We start from the raw sequence: 18,136 nt of genomic DNA on the forward strand, positions 1-18,136 counted from the left end.
CAAATATATTTTATCAAACTGTAATAATCAGTAAAAATAGATTTTTATTGACACTGTAGCCTTTAAATTTTAGACAAGCGATGGAGGTGTAGCCTTGGTAACAAAAAAATAAATGGTGCGGAGGTAAAGAGTGTGAAAAAAGATATGAAGTTAGTCCAACTTAGACAATGTGAAATGTAAATGAATAGAACTCAAAATTTTTGTTTTACGTTAAAAAAAAAATTTATTTGAGCTTCTCCATTTCTACTCGTTCCATGCGTTCGTTCCTTTGCATGCTTTTTAATTTCTTCCACATGATAAGTACCAGATAGTCTCAAATATTTTAAAATAATTAATCTAAAAATGTTTGTTTTTTATAATTTTTGTTGTAAGTAAAAAGCATTGTCTCCGTTTTTCCATCCTAATTACTACCCACACTATTCTTGTTAAATCACATTGCAAAAAAATACAAAAACTGCAAAAAACTACATGAAATACTGTTTTATAATAATTAAATATCATAAAATTAAACTATGGGACAGATAACTGTGCTCAAAGTACAGAGTTTAAAAAAGCTGTAATGTATTAAAAACTGCTCCAGAAGTAGTCATGTTTGATCAAGTTTTATGTTATATATACGTTAAAGTGATCACAAAGCAAGGTTGAACTTATCACCAATTTGAAAAATGATATTTGGGAAATCCCATATCTAATAGGAGTAAAAAGTTAAAAAATTCATAACGCTTACATATCGCAAAAAGCCCGAAGTGCAATCATAAGCTGACCGCTGCAAGCAAATGTGAGGCAGTAGGAAGCCATGCTCAACTTTTATTAAAATATTTTATTTGTTTAGAAAAAATTCCTCACAATTAAAAACATACTAGAATGATCATTCATTTGAAAATAGATTGATCCAATTAGAATTATGCAAACCAAGCAGAAACATGCCATCAGCCAAAGTACAATTTCATTCCGTAAACTTATGACGAATTTGCCAATAACGTTGCATTTTGGTTAAGTTAAGCGACACGAAAGGGTTCACAAAACACAAATAATAAATTGCAAGCTCAACCAACCATATTATACTCCCTCTATTGAGCAAAGAATAAAGAAGATAAGTGAAGGTAACATAAAGTTGACTGCTACTAATAAGGAAGTTATTTTGTGTAAGAGAGAGCAACTCACAATAACACAATTACAAAGACAAATCAACCTTACCACCAGTGAGTTCTGTAATAAGATTTACAGTGAAAAGTTAAATATAGCATTCACACATAAACCTAAGTAATATAGTTAATGATAATAATAATAACTTCATAATATGTTGTTTGTCGAATGCCATCAATTTGTACCATACTAGGTAACAAGTTGGATTAACTCAGTATGAAACCAGGCAAAAGCAAAGTATAAGAGATGTCAATTTTTTAGGAAAATGCAAGTTTCTAGCTATGATATTATCAGCGTTGAGTCATGCAGCATTCGGGCTTGGACTATTCTTCTCTACTGAAAAATGCCTGATTAAAAATACTTTTTTTCTTAAAAAAGACAACTTCCTTTTGAACACTCTAAATGAAGTGAAGAAAAACAAGGCAGTAGGAAAAGTAGAAAAAAATGTATCAGTCGAGCAAGGCGTCAATCACAACAGAGGGATTTTTCCGAGCAAAATTGAAGACGTCAAGCAAATCGCTAGCCATACCAGCAGACGTCTGCTCCTCCTCTCCGTCTCCTTTTAGTTCTTTCATTGTTTGCTGGGCAGCCTGGCGATGAATTCTAGCCTGTTCCGAGTCCTGACAAACACCAGTGTTACAAATATAAAAACTCTTTGACTCCTAGGCTACAATTAGCCTTTTCTTGTGCCTAAAGCAATTTTCTATTTTTAGTAATAGTAACACGAAATATTACAGGCCCTAGGAGAAAATAATAACTATTCATGACTGACAAACAGTTTTGTCAGTAATGATTATTCTAAGTGCAGCTGTGGGTAAGATCATGGGGCAGTGAAATGTTGTGAAAGCATAAAATCGCTACAAGTGAAAGTGGTGTTGCTCCAATGCAGCATATGACAGGCAGTTGCTTTTTACCAAAAAAAAATAAATATTAACATGCAAACTAACAGCCAAGAGCAGAAAAAATCTCATATTAACATGTTTTCGCAATAACATACCAAAGAGCTTGTACAGCAAGAAAGTTAGCAGAACGCCATTCCAAACCCTGCAAGTCTGAGAATCAAATATCGAGTAGGGGGTAAACATACTCACCCCTTTAGCTTCATAGATACTCGCTAACGAGTTGTTCACAGATGCAGATAGTGAAGCACTTGACTCGTTTTTGTTGATGCCATCAATCCTAAGGCATTCCTTGTACTCACGGATGGCTAGATCGTGCTCACCCGTATCCTTGTACAAGTCTCCCAAACTGATATGCACCTGAATAGATAGTTATGTTTACGGCTCCTGCATTGCTATCACCTCTCACTAAGCGCACAATATCTTCCAATATCATCAAGATTGAGTTATAGTAAAAATTATTGATTTGTTAGCAAGCTAATTTAGATAATCGTTTACATAAGCTTTTGAAAAACGATGAAACAAGCCTTGCTATACAATGAGTTGTTTTCTTTTTATCGTAGGTTACAACCACAAAAGAAAGACAACTCCCAACTTAGAACTTTGTAGATTGCAGTGTATTGCTACATAAATAGAAGTTTTACTGTATGTTGGGGTGATCATAATTAGAGGTTTTACAGTATGTAGAGGTGATGTAGGTCGAAGTTTGATACGTACTAAAGTTAAAAGTATGGCAGATTATAATAGCATGAGTAACTTTGATGTTAAGGGAGCGTATGTCACTGTTCTCACTTATAGGCCATTCATGTAAAAGCAGTTGATCGCAGACAGGCTCTTGCACACACTTCAATGACAGTAATATTGCAGTTTATAGATTATAAGTTGAAGATAAAGACTGAGTTTATACTCTACAGTCAAACCTCGACACACGAATACCTCAAAATACAAATATTTGAGTGCACAACGTAAAATTAAAATATTTGTTTCGAAGTATAGAGTAATTTCCAACATATGCATCAAAAATGTCTTAAACCCTCGTTGCTTTGTAAGTCAATGTAAAAATATTGGCGAAATAGAATAATGAAAACACATAAACTAATTTAATTTAGACTGTACCTCGTGCAAGTTACATGCCCCTTTTTATCCTTTACTCTCTCTTTGACCCCGTGCATTGAACCTTTTCACATGTCTGTTCACATGTATCTATGATGGAGTAATGATAAAAACCTTCAAATAGTTCCTTTGAGATATTTTTATCAATATATTATTGTTAGCTTTATGATATTCGATATTTTTAAGGACATCCTTAAGCGTTTTTAAGATTTTTGATGTAAACGGCATAGCTGTAAATGCTAGGAGTTATCCTCCCACAATAATATTAATCTTAATTTTGCATGTAAGATTCCTAATAGACCTACAGAGTGATAGGATTGGAATAAAATGACTTGAAGACAGAGACCTGTTAATGATGGATATCTGGCTTTTCTGTATCTACCTTCCAGGCCTACCTTCCGTATCTACTTTCTGTATCGACCTTTTGTATAAACCTTTTGTATCTACCTTTTTCATCTACTTTTTATATCCATCTCCTGCATATACAAGTACCTTGTGTATCTACCTTGTGTACTTACCTTCTGTATGTACATTTCAAGTTTACCTTCTGTATCTACCTTCCTTATCTACCTTCGATATATACCTTATGTGTCCATGCTTGTACGTATCTATCACGTACAAGCATTCACAACATTTGTGGTTTTAATCCTGTGGAGAAATGGCCTCTACATTCAGGAGCAATGACCTTCAATGACCTTCACTAACCTTTGCTGTCTCTAGTCGATCAGCAACAACGAGGCCCATCATCTCTTTAGCACGTAGCAAATGCCTTTTGGATTCTTCAAACTTTCCCACTTTATGATAGCTGACTCCAACGTTGTTGTGCATGTGAGCGAGTCTCTGAAGGTAAGAACATAGGTTAATATACAAGAAGATAGAAGATAACTCCAAAGGTCACAATACAAGTCAATAATAGGAAAATAAACAGAGACCTTTGTTGCTTTCCAACTATCTACCCTTTAGAGTTATGTGATTGAGATTTGTGTGAGGAATTCAAATTTCAGTCATGTATCCCACAGAATTGTGGGAGAATTATGAAAGTTTTTGCTTCAATTTAGATATTCAATAGCACGGGTATACAATAGCTACAATAGTACACAATAGCTACAATAGTACGCAATAGGTACAAATAGTTCGGTTTGATAGTTGACACGCACATGCATCAGTGAAAGCCGTGGTCTGCCACCTTTTTAGGCGACATTAATCAATGTAAGAACATTAATGTTCTTGCTTTAAAAAAAATTCACTCGGAGTATGCTAAAAATGTTGTATTAAATTTGCTCGAAAGCTGATAGAAGTTAACCCAAGATTATGGATATAAATCAGGCTACACGAATGCTTGCTGCCGATCCCATGCATCAATAGATTCCTTTTAAAAATGTTTCACACGCGCGCTGTAAATCAAAAATCACCTCGCTTAACTGTTTCGCTACCAAATTAATTTTTATACATAGCAATTTATATATATATTTCTCAAAGTTTGTGTGTCCTTCAGCTTGTCCAGCTATAGCTATTAAAATATTGGAATGAAAAATCTGTATAGCAGAAGATTTGATCTCGGAACCTCCCTTACAGACCAGGCATATACCTTACCAGTTGAGCTACGCAAGATTGATGAATTCATTGGGCGATATACGTCACTGTTGGTGAAAATAAGCTACCGCTCTCCGTTATGACGCAACGTAATTTTATGCTTGCTCTCATGGCTCTTATCAGTAAGCTACTCAAACTAGCCGATGGCAATGTGCCAGACTAATTTCAAGTGGCAAGCAACTACATTACTTTAGTGCTGCACAATAAAACGATATTACACAATAGGTGTCAACTTTGTGTGGGACGATATCATTTTGAGGCGTTTGGTAGGTCGATTCTGTAATCGAGTATATCGACGTTTTCGATATCATGTCAAGACGATAAATATAATTGGCAAAACCAACATCGATTATCGCCGGCTTTTGTGACTCAATATCGGCACAGCACTAGTTCCTGAAAACTTATTTGCGCGCCCGCGATTTTTTTTATCTTTGAGAATCCTCTAGAAATGAACTGGTGAGGTAGAAATAAAGTTTCATAAAAGTTTCTTAAATAAAGTTGAAGAGAAAAAAACCCCTAATTTTTTTGTATTTGGACACAATTATCACCCTTGTATTTTTGTTTTTTGGTGAAACGTCACAATAATTTATATCAAGAGAGCATAACTCCAAAGTTTCGATACTGACCGATATCGATAGCTCACAGACCAATATATCGTTTTGGCATGTGGTGTCATATCGCACAGCACTACATTACTTCCCACTGTTTAGAAGCTGGTTTTCAATACCCGTGCAACGCGGGGTATTCCACTAGTAATTACATATTCTTTAAAACCTAATATTGGACAAGAGCACATATAAACTGCCATAACCTTTGAACTCTGTAGTCTATAAAAAAATTTTGATACCACATTAATCAGCATAAAATTTAAAAAAAAACCGTGGTCCCACTGTACTTAAACATTACACAATTGAAAAACTGACCTCTGGTGGTACATCAGTAGACATGTATAGTATCTCTATGGCTCTCTCATAGTTTTCTATCTCTTTATTTATGTCTATGGAAGCATAGGCTTGAGCGAGTTCATCATGCATATTCCACAAAAGGTCGCTATCCACACTCTGATGACAGACTTTACAAATCTGTAAAGCCTGTTGTATGTATTCTACAGCTTCCTGATTCTTTGATAACTTCCGACACAACTGTTAAAATATATATATATATAAATACATATAATAATATAGTTATATAATATAATTTTATCTATTATAATATAGTTATAATAATATTACAGATATAATATAAGTATATTTAATAACTATTATTAAGTATAATTATTATAACAAACCTATAGTTATATAATAATATATACCAAGTAATAAAAGTATATATATAATAACTAACTAGAGTGTTGGAATAGGTTAATGCTACTTATCTTTTTCAGGTTGATTTTTCTGTCTGCATTCTCTACAGGTGTACATATATTTTATGTATATATATATATATATATATATATATATATATATATATATATATATACATGTACACACGGGCACAAACACACATATACACAGTATACAAACACATATATATACACATATATATTTATATATAAGTATCATATATATATATATATATATATATATATATTTATATACAAATATAATATAAATAACATAATATTACACTATAATTATATATCAATTATATGATATATAATATATATAATATGATTATATATATAATATATATATATATATCAAGGAAGGATGGTGGTAGGGGACTCAAAAGTGTACAGCAGACAGTGAGAGAGGAGGAGCAAAGCATCAAAGCATATGCAGCCTCCATGACCACTTCAGATAAGTTGCTAGCTGAATTTCCATCGGCTGCTCTTACAACAGACCTACGCCCTGATGATGAGGAAATTGACTGGCACACGAAACCTCTTCATGGTGCTTACCACCAACAAATATCTAAGGTTCGCGATCTTCACCAGACATATATGTGGCTGAACAAAGGAAACCTAACGGCCAATACAGAGTCGCTAATCATGGCAGCCCAGGAGCAAGTGCTCCCAACAAGGCAACTCCAAACGAAAATCTATCACACTAGAGACGATCCTAGATGCAGACTGTGCAAAGATGCACCTGAGAACATCCAACACATCATCAGTGGATGCAAGCAGCTAGCAGGAAACGCATACACTGAGCGGCATAATCATGTCACAGGTGTTGTGTATAGAAGTCTATGTGATGAGTATGGCCTTAATAAACCACAACACTGGTGGGAAGCTCCTGGTAAGGTCAATGAAAATGACCGCGCCAAGATTCTTTGGGACTTCTACATCCGAACTGACAAGCATGTCCTAGCAAACCAACCAGATATAGTGGTGGTAGACAAGGAGAACAAGAGGGCTACTATAATAGATATAGCAGTACCCAATGACTACAATATAGCCAGCAAAGAAAAATAATAGGTAGAGAAATATCTCCCTCTTGGAGAAGAGAGTAGTCATTGGGGCACTGGGCGCAATAACACCGGCGCATAAAATGTGGCTTGCCCAAATACCGACAATAATCAACTCAGGTGAGTTGCAGAAAAGTACGCTATTGGGAACAGCTAAGATCTTGAGGCGAGTGCTCAAACTCCCAGGTCTCTGGTAGGAGACCCGAGTTAGAGCAGAATTTACCACCCATACGGGATATCCGGGGTGAGGAAACACTCATATACATATGTAGTTCTGTATATGTACTTCATGTATAGTGTATATACATGTATATAATTAGGTCCAAACAACCGACCTCTAACACACTCAATCTGAATATGAAATAAATATGTACTTACTGCTAGAAACAAACAAATTTACTAAACAGCTTGTAAATGCGAAACAGAAACAAATTAAAATACAAGAGCAAATGATCAAAACATGATTTTTAACGATAAAACAAAAACCGTATCAAAACCTGTTGAAATGCACAAAATGAAAATTTCTCTAAAACCTAAAATAAAACTGCGCCATCGTTTATTCAAAACTCAAGGTGACTAGAATAGACCAACTCATTCCTTTTAAAAATGAACCTGCACAAAGGTTTAGTAGATTTTATTAGAAAGTATCGGTATTTTTCCATCATTCGCGATTGTTTTTGATGTTTGAGGTCATCTGACTGCCCGGATGTTTTAAGATTAAAATTAACAAGATGTGATTCGCGTTAAAATGCACAGAAGAAAAAAAATGTGTGAATGACATCAGTAGTTGCTATCACTGCTATTGTTGACATCTGCTATTCTGTCAGCCTCTTTGCAACTGTAGACATCAGAATCGTACTTTTGCTTGCATATAAGCGTTTTAACCATGACCCTGTTTCATAGATTTCAACCTGTAAACATCCTCGCATTCGTATCACCTCAAACATCGAAAACAATCACAAATGATAGAAAAATACTGATAGTTTCTGATAAAATCTACTAAAATTTTGTTTAAGTTCGTCTTCAAAGGTCAGTAGACAGCATACAAAGTAAACAGCAATGATCAAATGAAACTATCAATGTCTCACCGCACACAAGGAAGAACAACTCTATCAATGTCTCACCGCACACAAGGAAGAACAACTCTATCAATGTGTCACCGCACACAAGGAAGAACAACTCTATCAATGTGTCACCGCACACAAGGAAGAACAACTCTATCAATGTCTCACCGCACACAAGGAAGAACAACTCTATCAATGTCTCACCGCACACAAGGAAGAACAACTCTATCAATGTCTCACCGCACACAAGGAAGAACAACTCTATCAATGTGTCACCGCACACAAGGAAGAACAACTCTATCAATGTGTCACCGCACACAAGGAAGAACAACTCTATCAATGTGTCACCGCACACAAGGAAGAAAAACTCTATCAATGTCTCACCGCACACAAGGAAGAACAACTCTATCAATGTGTCACCGCACACAAGGAAGAAAAACTCTATCAATCTCTCACCGCACACAAGGAAGAACAACTCTATCAATCTCTCACCGCACACAAGGAAGAAAAACTCTATCAATCTCTCACCGCACACAAGGAAGAACAACTCTATCAATGTCTCACCGCACACAAGGAAGAACAACTTACCCTTCCTATAATCCTGAAGGTCTTTGCCACCTCTATGTGGTTATCTCCTCTATCTTCTTTTCTGAATAACAATACAATACAGTTGATACATACAGTTATATATATATACTAGCTGAATATTCAGCTTTGCCCAAGTCTTAAAAAAGTCTTTGCAGAGACTCTACAAACTTCATATCATGAGAAAAGTGTTTTTGTGCAGTTCAAATAAACTAAGAAACAAAACAACTATAAAAGTGTTTAGATGTAAATGTGAAATAATTAGCAAGTAATAGCTAAATTAAGTCTGTCTGCTATGATCACAATAAAAGATGATTCGGTAATTATACAATTATTATGAGCTGAGAAAACAAAATAAAAATCCTGAATATGTTGAATTAATAATAACAATTCATGCATAGAACTGTGTGTGTGTAAAAAAAGATTACTGTTGCAGCAGGAGCTCGTTGTATTGAAAGTTTTGATGGCTGATACCATTACCTCTCGATACAGGTACAAACATAAAAATGAGATAGACTTTCTTTGTCTGATACTTTGTCCGAATAGAGAGCGAATGTAGAGGCGATCACTCCAAATAATACAGATTGTCCCGTGAAAAGTATTTAGCTTTTACAGATTTATCGAAACTGAAAATATGAATGTAATGGCACATTTAAAATTGAAACAGCACATTTGAAAATAACACATTAAAAAATAAGTTATGGTAGAAAAAAATCAGCTTTTAGAAAAATTCAAAAGAATAACAATTTGCAAAACAATTTGCAAGAATTAAATTTGCAAATTTAATTATTAATTAATCGCAAACTAATTGCAAATTAATTTGCAATTAATTAATAATACAAGTGCACACTTGGCATGTGGAATTAAGAAAAGGATATACAGGATATGATAAGAGCAAAGGGAATGACAAGAACAGCTTAGCCCTGTGGTTACGTACGCATATTAGCAGATTTGTGATTTGAATACTGCGAGTTCAAATCCACTGCAAAGGTTATTTTTCGTTGCTATAACTGGACAGACAAATGATAGACAAACAGACAAATATAGATATTTATTCTAAATGTATACAATACAGTCAGAATACAATAAGTTGCTAAAAACACAAGAAATGATGTGTCGAAGATGTTGATTCGTCACCAAGAATCTTGGAGCAATTAGACTATAAAATATTTACACCACCAGGAGACCAGTTGAAACAACCTTTGCTCTGCGGCCCTGAATAAGTAGCCTGTGCGAACTGCCATTGTCTAAGGCCTATTTGAGCTGCTAAAACACCAATATAAACACGCACTGGGAAACATGATGATGAAAAGACAATTGGCATCAAGCCAACTGTTTTTCATCATCTTCGTGGGAACCATTGGAATACAGAAGCCATGCTACAAAAGTAATTTTAGAGAACCAAAGCAGATAGACTTGATTATTGAAAAAAAATTAAGTGGAAATACCATTTCGGTTACAGTAAACGACTCTAAAATGCATAAGGGCGTCTACTGTAGTTACAATTATCACATCTAATGGTTAGAACCTCATTGGCTATAGCCTATTTGAGTTGCTAAAACCCTACTTTATTAGCTTCATATCGGCTAGTAGAATACAGAAATTCATAAACCAGAGTAAGTAGACGACTCTAGAATGTATAAGGGTGTCAACTGTAGTTTTATTTGACACAACTGATGTTTGCAACCATACTCAAGAAAGACCTCTTCAATACTAGAACAGCCCTTTGGCAGCCTGCACCGAACTACTTATCTGGCCATTGGTCAAATCTAGTGTCAGCGTGTAAAGGCAGTAAAACAGCACTAGCAACTTCAAACTTTGGGTTCCACACACGAAGCATTAAAAGCACCTGTTAAAACCTAATATGTTCCATATCATCACATAAAGCACTATAATATATAATCTGTTGCAGTTTTACCATAGTCATACCTCAACATAATCATACCTCAACATAAGAGAAATTTTGGATATGAGCCAAAATTCGAGCAAGTTTCTATCTTGAAATCGAAATAAATTTGTGATAGGAGCTCATGAGCTGGTTATCGACGCAGCTGCTAAATGGATGAGTTTGTGAAAAGCAACTTACGGGAACAACACCGCTCAGTCTTTCTCGTCAAATCAGTTTGAAAAAGTTTTAAAAAGGACAGCTAAAAATTATAGGGCAAGTGCCAGAATAATAAAAAAAATGAAGTCAAAATTAGAATTAACTTTGGTGTAAGATTAAAATTATCTTCACGTGCGTGTTAAGTAAACTTAATTTATTTAGCTTAAATTTAAAGTATCAATGTTATGTTACGTAATGTTGCATAATATGTTATGTTACGTAGCATCACAAAAGTCTAGTGTACCGAATGTTTTACTGTCAAATCTCTCACACCGCCATTAGCCGCTATATCTGTGACGAAGATAAGAACTTCACGCTGCACTGTACATAATAATGTAACATTCCGTAACTACTAGATAGGTCTTTGTTCACTTATAGGTAGTGAACTACAACAGTTAAAAACACGTTTTTCCGTCGTAATATCCTGTTTTAAGTATTTTTTCAGAGCCCATGAACAGATTGTTTTGTATTTAGTTAATTCATATAAGACATATTGCTTTGAGATACGAGAAAACTGTCCTACAAGCATTAAGCTCGTATGTCGATGTATGACTGTACCGCTATACAGAAGAGGACAACCACCAACAAGAGTACTCACTCGTATATGAGAGCCATTTGATAATCATCGAGAGCCTCTGAAAGCTTGTCCTGCTTTTCCTTAAGCTCTGCCCTTCGAAAGAGGATCTGGTAGTTCTGTTTGTGTTTCTAAACAAATATGCGTATCCCTAGTAACTCTCGACAACTTGCTACAACTTGATGTAAAGAACTCAACCTTTCACTCACAACATAACTATCGACAAGAACACTTAACAGTGGCAAAATACCAGCTCTGAATTAATACTTTTATGACCATAGACATACTAACTACAGAGAAAAATCTTTAAAGGTTGACTTGCAACAAAATTCACATTACAGTTATTTGATATCATAAGATTCTCCATGTCTTACTATGTTGTGTTGTAAGTACCAAATATGTGGAAATATGATTACAAGCTCTTAAAAGCTTAAAAACCAACAGTTAATAGAGCCACATGAGACCGCCATAGTTTGGATTCCCTTTCCAAAACGGCTCAAATGTGACGTAGCTGTGTTAGATGGTTTCTGTTTACACTTTCATGCAACCTTATTCGTCGAAATATTTTCACAAATATACTTCACGCATTCAATAAAACCATGTCTATTGTTCTTAAGCGTCTGTTTTATCGTCATTGTAATGCTGTCCCTTTTAGCAGTGATATCTTATAACTTACCGTAAAAATTCGTTTAATTTTTTAGCCTTAGCTTAAAGGAGTACATATCATTGTCTGATAATCATGACGAGCGTGTTGGTCACTTGGGATAATCGAAAAGTGTTGCAAAAATTATTTGCGAAGTATTGGGTCACATGATCAGATTACGACTTGCCGATTAGACCAAATTGAAACAAAACTGTAAAGTAGCGAGCATCTATATTTGCTACGGGGTTACTACGGGGGTAAAACCCGAAGTGTTTGTCGTAAACTAGTGTTATGATAAGTTTTATATTGAGCTTTTTATTGGCCTTTCAATTCACATGACAAGACAATAACCAAATTCCATGGCTACGTCAGAGAAATAAAGAGATTCCAATCTACGGCAGCTTTTCGTTTTTAAGCTTTTAAGAGCTTGTAATCACATTTCCACATATTTGGCACCTACAACACAACAGAGTAAGACATGGTGAGTCTTTTGATACCAAATAACTGTAATGTGAATTTTGTTGCAAGTCAACCTTTAAGGAGCGTAACATTACAACTACATGCTTCAATTTTTACTATAATAAGAGCTGAAGTCCATCCAGCTGGAGCCACGCTTAGACCTCCAAGGAAAAACGCATCACATAGGAATTGAACTCGGGTATCCACATACTGCAGCCAAGAGCACTACCAATTGCACCACCAGACCACCTTGTAGCGTCACAGAATAGTTGCAAACATAATTACTCATGATGATCTCCCATGGTTGACCGGACTGCCAGTTTACTCTAATTCGTTATGTTAAAAATATGCTAAAAATGTGAACATATAACTTTATAACTATCTTATGCTACAAGCTGTACAGAGCTTCCTCAAACATGCTCCAAGTCTAAATTCAACATGCTCTAAGTCTCAAGTATCTACCTTTCATAAAAGACTGAAAAGATTTTGCAGGCTGAATTTAGATAATAATGGGTTTTAAGACACCCACCTCTATCATTCTAAATCGGACTAAACATCCCTAACTTCCGTTCCTAAAAAGCTAGGCTACGTCAAATATTTATGGGCAGAGCCTGTTGTGCCGATTGTGTTGTTTTCGAGACCGATATTAAAACGCTGTAAAAAAGCTTTCATTTTTTTGAAAGTTAGTGGATCAATCTTTATTTTGAGTACAAAATCAGAATCAGCGTGTCTGATTTACCTAGAATATACGATAAAAGTTGTATGTGACAGTTATAGTTTAAAGCAGTAATTCATCACTAACAGCAAATGCCTTCTAAACTGTGAGGCGGTCTCATAATCTTTGACAGCACTGACAGCTAAAGGGTCTGGAAGCTGTCAAGAAGTGAGAAAACTAAATGTAAATCAAGACTAGAGCATCTAAGCAAACTTGATCACAGATTTGTACAAAAACTTTAGATTCAGAAAACAAGATTGAAATATGTATCTAATGTTTATTGTCTCAAACCATAGATTATTCCTTTCCTATATTTTCTCATCAGATTTGCAAAATTCTTAGATGAAAATGCCATCGAAGGCTTCAGTCACTAGCAAACACAGGTTCACTCACACACAAATTAGTTCCACAGAAATATCTCTCCCAGTTGATATCTATTGCTTGCAATTAGTCTGCGACGATTTTATAGCCTGTGTCCTGCTTTGCAATTCGTTGGAGCTTTCAATTTTTATTTCATTCTACATTTCAAGAGAATATTTATTTTGTATCTTTATTTACCACCTTATTTACCATTTTATGCGGCATAAAAGCTCATTGCTAATGAAAACTGTTGTCATTAACAACTGTTGTTATTAGCAACTGTTGTCATTAGCAACTAAAGAAGAAAGACCACACAATTGAAGACTAAAAAGTACGAGCTGAAGATGACTGAGTAAAGACAATAGAACTAACCTCCTCTTCTCTCTGATAGATGGAAGGGTCGGAGCGAATTTGGTGCAACTGGTTCATTGGTACGACAGGCGCGTGGGAACTAGTTTTATTAGGCCTAGTTTTCTACAAATGAATATTGAGTGGTGGTGAGAAGTGCTTAAAAAATAAGAGAATTTGTCACAAAACCTGTGTGAATCTAATAATTTAACAAATACTACATGTAGTAGAGTAGTTAGAAGTAGTGCTCAGAGAGCACAACTCCTAACTACTAGAATGTGATAACAGACTACTGCTACTGTAATACAAGTTGGTGACAGTAAACGAATTTAAATTGATGTTGACATTTGCAAAATTTGAAGAAAAAAATTTTAATCTTGCAATTATCACAACCTTTAAAAGGTTGTGATAATTGCAAGATTAAAATTTTTTTCAACTGAATGAAACTTGAAAAAATTCTCTAAAAATTCTCTTCAAATGAAATTATTATAAACACAGGCTTGTTATAAAGTTATCATTGTTAAGCATTGAAAACTCAATAGAGTTTTAAAAAATTTATTTCAAGGTTGTTGTAAAATGATTAAGCTTTGGATTTTCTACGAGTGCCCCTTTGGGCTACGCGTAAAATATATACCAACAACAGGAAACACTGAGTAGTCACTGAAGTCTATAAACTTGGAAGTTATCCTCTACCGGCCACTTCCAACGACATGCAATCTACATGGTAATAAATTAGAAAATGCAAGATGGACAAATCTCATAAGGTCTTCCCATGTCCATCCCCAAGCACATCTGCTATGTGACAAGCCGTCAGTCACCATGACCTACAAACCTCAACTATTTATAATGACCTTAGGCCAACATTTTTTTATCATTTGATTGACAGTCATCCGCTTCACTGCTAGTGAGGCTTATCTGACTCAATTGACACGTATTGTGTGCGTTTTAACACTTCAACGCCTAATTTTGTATATACAAGTAGGGCACCTGATCCTATTAACAACTTACCATCAATTGTGATAACTTTTAGGATAACACAACTCCTTTTGTTATGAATATCATTAAAAGCTGCAAGCTTGCAAAACTTAATGAGAAAAACAGAAATCAAATGGGTAGACTGTTTGTTTACACACTCTTTTAAAGAAGTGATGTTTTAAGGATAATTGAAGAAACAAAGATTGCAGTACACCGAGTCTCATAGACTGTGTATATTTTTATTGTGTATATTTTTATTGTGTATATTTGCTATGAATAAAAAGTGTAGTTTAAAGTTTCTTTTTCTGACGAAAAGAAGCTCTCTAGTGTTGTCTATTTTTGATCGTTTATTATCAAGAATTTCATCCAGTGCATCATTAGAAGGTAATGTTCTGCCAGCAGCCATTTTTCATTTTTCAGTCGGCAAAAAGTGCCATCATTATTTTGGTGGTATCTCAAAAACCAGAAGGCCAATCGATTTGAAGTTTAGGAATAACGCATAAAATGACCAACACTCCGTAATCCTACGCAAACCAGAAAGAAAGCCGAAAAAAAAAACTACGCAGCAAAGCTTACTCGGCTTAAATAAAATAGGAATACATAGGCCCATACTTCGAAGTGTTGATCACTGCAAAAACGTCTATTTCTTCAACAGTTGTGTGAGGTAAAATTGAAACTTGGGTGTCCCGCGCTTATCCAGTGCCCAAACCCCCTACACAGCGGAACGCTGGCAAACCAACCTGTCTCGCACCCGTGTCTCTCCCTGTAGGCGGAGTGAATGGCCCAGCATACTGGTTTCCGCCCTCCACTGCTGGTGAGTTTCGCTGCAGTTCTCTCACCAGACCTTCCGTAATTCCTCCATCATTTTTTGTCGTTAGATTTTCCGACTGTGATTGCCTATACGGAGGCAGGGCAGCTGGCGTCTTGTTTTCAACAATGGGTGTAACTGGAGCTGATACGGATGGCTTAGCTTTGAACCCGGGCACTGGCTTGGCACCAGCCGTAGAGTAGTCAGAATCTGACCGTCTGGTAATGCGAGGCTTAGGTTGCGGGGGATGTGTACGGTGCAAAGCTGAGCCTTCCGTCAAAGTGTCCTCAGTACCTATCGCTGTATCAGTGCTCGTCCTCGAGCTGCTTATATCAGACAAACGTAGCTTGGCTGGTTTTTGACCTGATAAACTCATTTCCGCAAGCATACCGACCGTTCCCAAACTAACTTGCGATTCCCCCCGACCAAACAGCCCTTCTCCATTCTAAAAAATAAAAGAGACAGGACTGAGTCTAACTGAGCCTCATGCATATCTAAAACTTTATGACCTAAGAATACACAACTCCATTTTCAATAAAGTTTTGATGCATTGAATGAGTTTGTGGCGCATCAAGCAAGTCATCTTGAATATGGAAATTGTAAAACTCTATTGAAAATATTGAAGCAATATGTTGGAGTTGTGTTACCGCTGAGAGAGTTGGAATGGCTTCTACTCTGTTTACGATTTGAAATACCGTACTTTTCGGACTATAAACCGCACCCCTATATAAGCCGCATCTGCTTCATTTTTCAAAAAAACGATAATATAACAATACAAGCCGCACCTTTGTATAGGCCACAGAACTCAGGATGGTGCTTTTTAACGCGGCAGCAACTTTGCTGTTTAAAACGGAACAGTGCCTAATGGCACTGTTTTGTATTAACCGACGCTTTTCAACCTAATGCCTAACGGAACAGTACCGTTAGGCATTGTTTCGTATTTTCTTGCACCGCTAGAGGCGGAAATTTTGGAGATTATGGTTAATGCGCCCTAGCGGTGAAAGAAAAAGCCACAGAATAGCCGCATCCTTATATAAGCCGCATGGCTCAAATCATCAGAAAAAGTAGCGGCTAATATTCCAAAAAGTACGGTACATTCCTGAAGGCTACTACGTATATACCAAACCAACTCAGACGTCGATTATAAAAATGTTTTCTCATTTCTAGTCCATGAAAACATCATCGATATCCATTCCAATTTGACCGCCAATGAGCTTAAACTGCAAAAGAGAGTCACTCTGTTGCTACAAGCCATGTACATGTAGCCTTAATAAATATAGTATTTAGTAACAGCTATATGGATCAGATCTTTTATCATGAGACAATTCCCAAGATTTTAATCAAAAATTGAAATAGCCAGCATTCGTTGAATTTAGAAATACATGTTACAGCAAAATATGTTAGAACAGCACACAAAATAAGTTGGATATATTTAAATTTTTTCACACCATGTATTAAGCATATAATTATATAGCGATATCCGATAACATTTAGCTATTCCATATGACATTCAGCTATATCATATTATTTTTACATGTATCATACAACAATTAGCACTGGCATATAACATTTAACTATACCATATACCATTTAGCTATGTCATAAAGCATCTAGCTATAGCAAATGAAATTGAGTTACAACATGAAATTTAGTTATAACATGAAAGTTAGCTATAACCATATAACATGTAGTTATGACATCTAGCTATAACATATAATATTTAATAATAACATAAGACATAGCTATAACATGTAACACATACCATACCATATTCAATTAGCTATAACATAGCTATAGCATAAAACATTTAACTGTAACTTATAGCTACTCCCTATAACAAATAGCAATATCATAAAACATTTAGATATAACATAGAGCTATACCGTATAGCATTTAGCTGTAAGATATTGATGAGCTGCTGACTCTACCAGTAGCTACACCATGATATAGAGCCTTATACATAGATTAACACTTACCTCATCAAGCATTGAGGGCGGCTGTCTCTTAGACTCCTCCTAAAAGCATACAATTTAAAGACATCAAAGAGTTCTGCGTGTTTCCAGCATGTATGAGTGACATTAGAATGGGAGAAAACATACTTGATCCAAAAGCATTTGTCACTCTATGTAAAATCTTTGTACAACTAAGTAGCTTATAATCATATATGCCAGGACTCGGTCTTCCCGAGTTTCCATGCTTAAAGACTTCCTTGGAAGGCGCATTTGCAGAAGCCAATGAAAAAATGTTTTGTGAAAAAGTCCAGTCATAAATGTAAACATAAATTTCACTATGATCGATTTAACTTTTAACATGACTATTATGTATTAGAAGTACTTCATAGAGT

At 35.4% G+C, this 18,136-nt stretch overlaps 1 protein-coding gene across 3 annotated transcripts in view; it reads right to left on the minus strand.

Annotated features, from left to right (window-relative positions):
* Positions 1-18,136, minus strand: part of LOC137401446 (tetratricopeptide repeat protein 28-like) — a 63,377-nt gene that overhangs the window by 17,625 nt on the left and 27,616 nt on the right. For 2 of the 3 annotated variants that reach the window (XM_068087788.1, XM_068087787.1), the window contains exons 9-18: positions 17,769-17,807; positions 15,725-16,237; positions 14,034-14,135; positions 11,509-11,615; positions 8,810-8,870; positions 5,675-5,893; positions 3,864-3,998; positions 2,238-2,405; positions 1,676-1,766; positions 1,198-1,209 (exon numbers count right to left, since the gene is read on the minus strand). In XM_068087788.1, coding sequence (XP_067943889.1) covers positions 1,198-1,209; positions 1,676-1,766; positions 2,238-2,405; positions 3,864-3,998; positions 5,675-5,893; positions 8,810-8,870; positions 11,509-11,615; positions 14,034-14,135; positions 15,725-16,237; positions 17,769-17,807 — 1,447 coding nt within the window. The remainder of the gene's footprint in view (positions 1-1,197; positions 1,210-1,675; positions 1,767-2,237; positions 2,406-3,863; positions 3,999-5,674; positions 5,894-8,809; positions 8,871-11,508; positions 11,616-14,033; positions 14,136-15,724; positions 16,238-17,768; positions 17,808-18,136) is intronic. The other variant, XM_068087789.1, reaches the window with a different exon arrangement.

Source organism: Watersipora subatra, chromosome 8, assembly GCF_963576615.1.
Source record: "Watersipora subatra chromosome 8, tzWatSuba1.1, whole genome shotgun sequence".
Lineage (NCBI taxonomy): Eukaryota > Metazoa > Bryozoa > Gymnolaemata > Cheilostomatida > Watersiporidae > Watersipora > Watersipora subatra.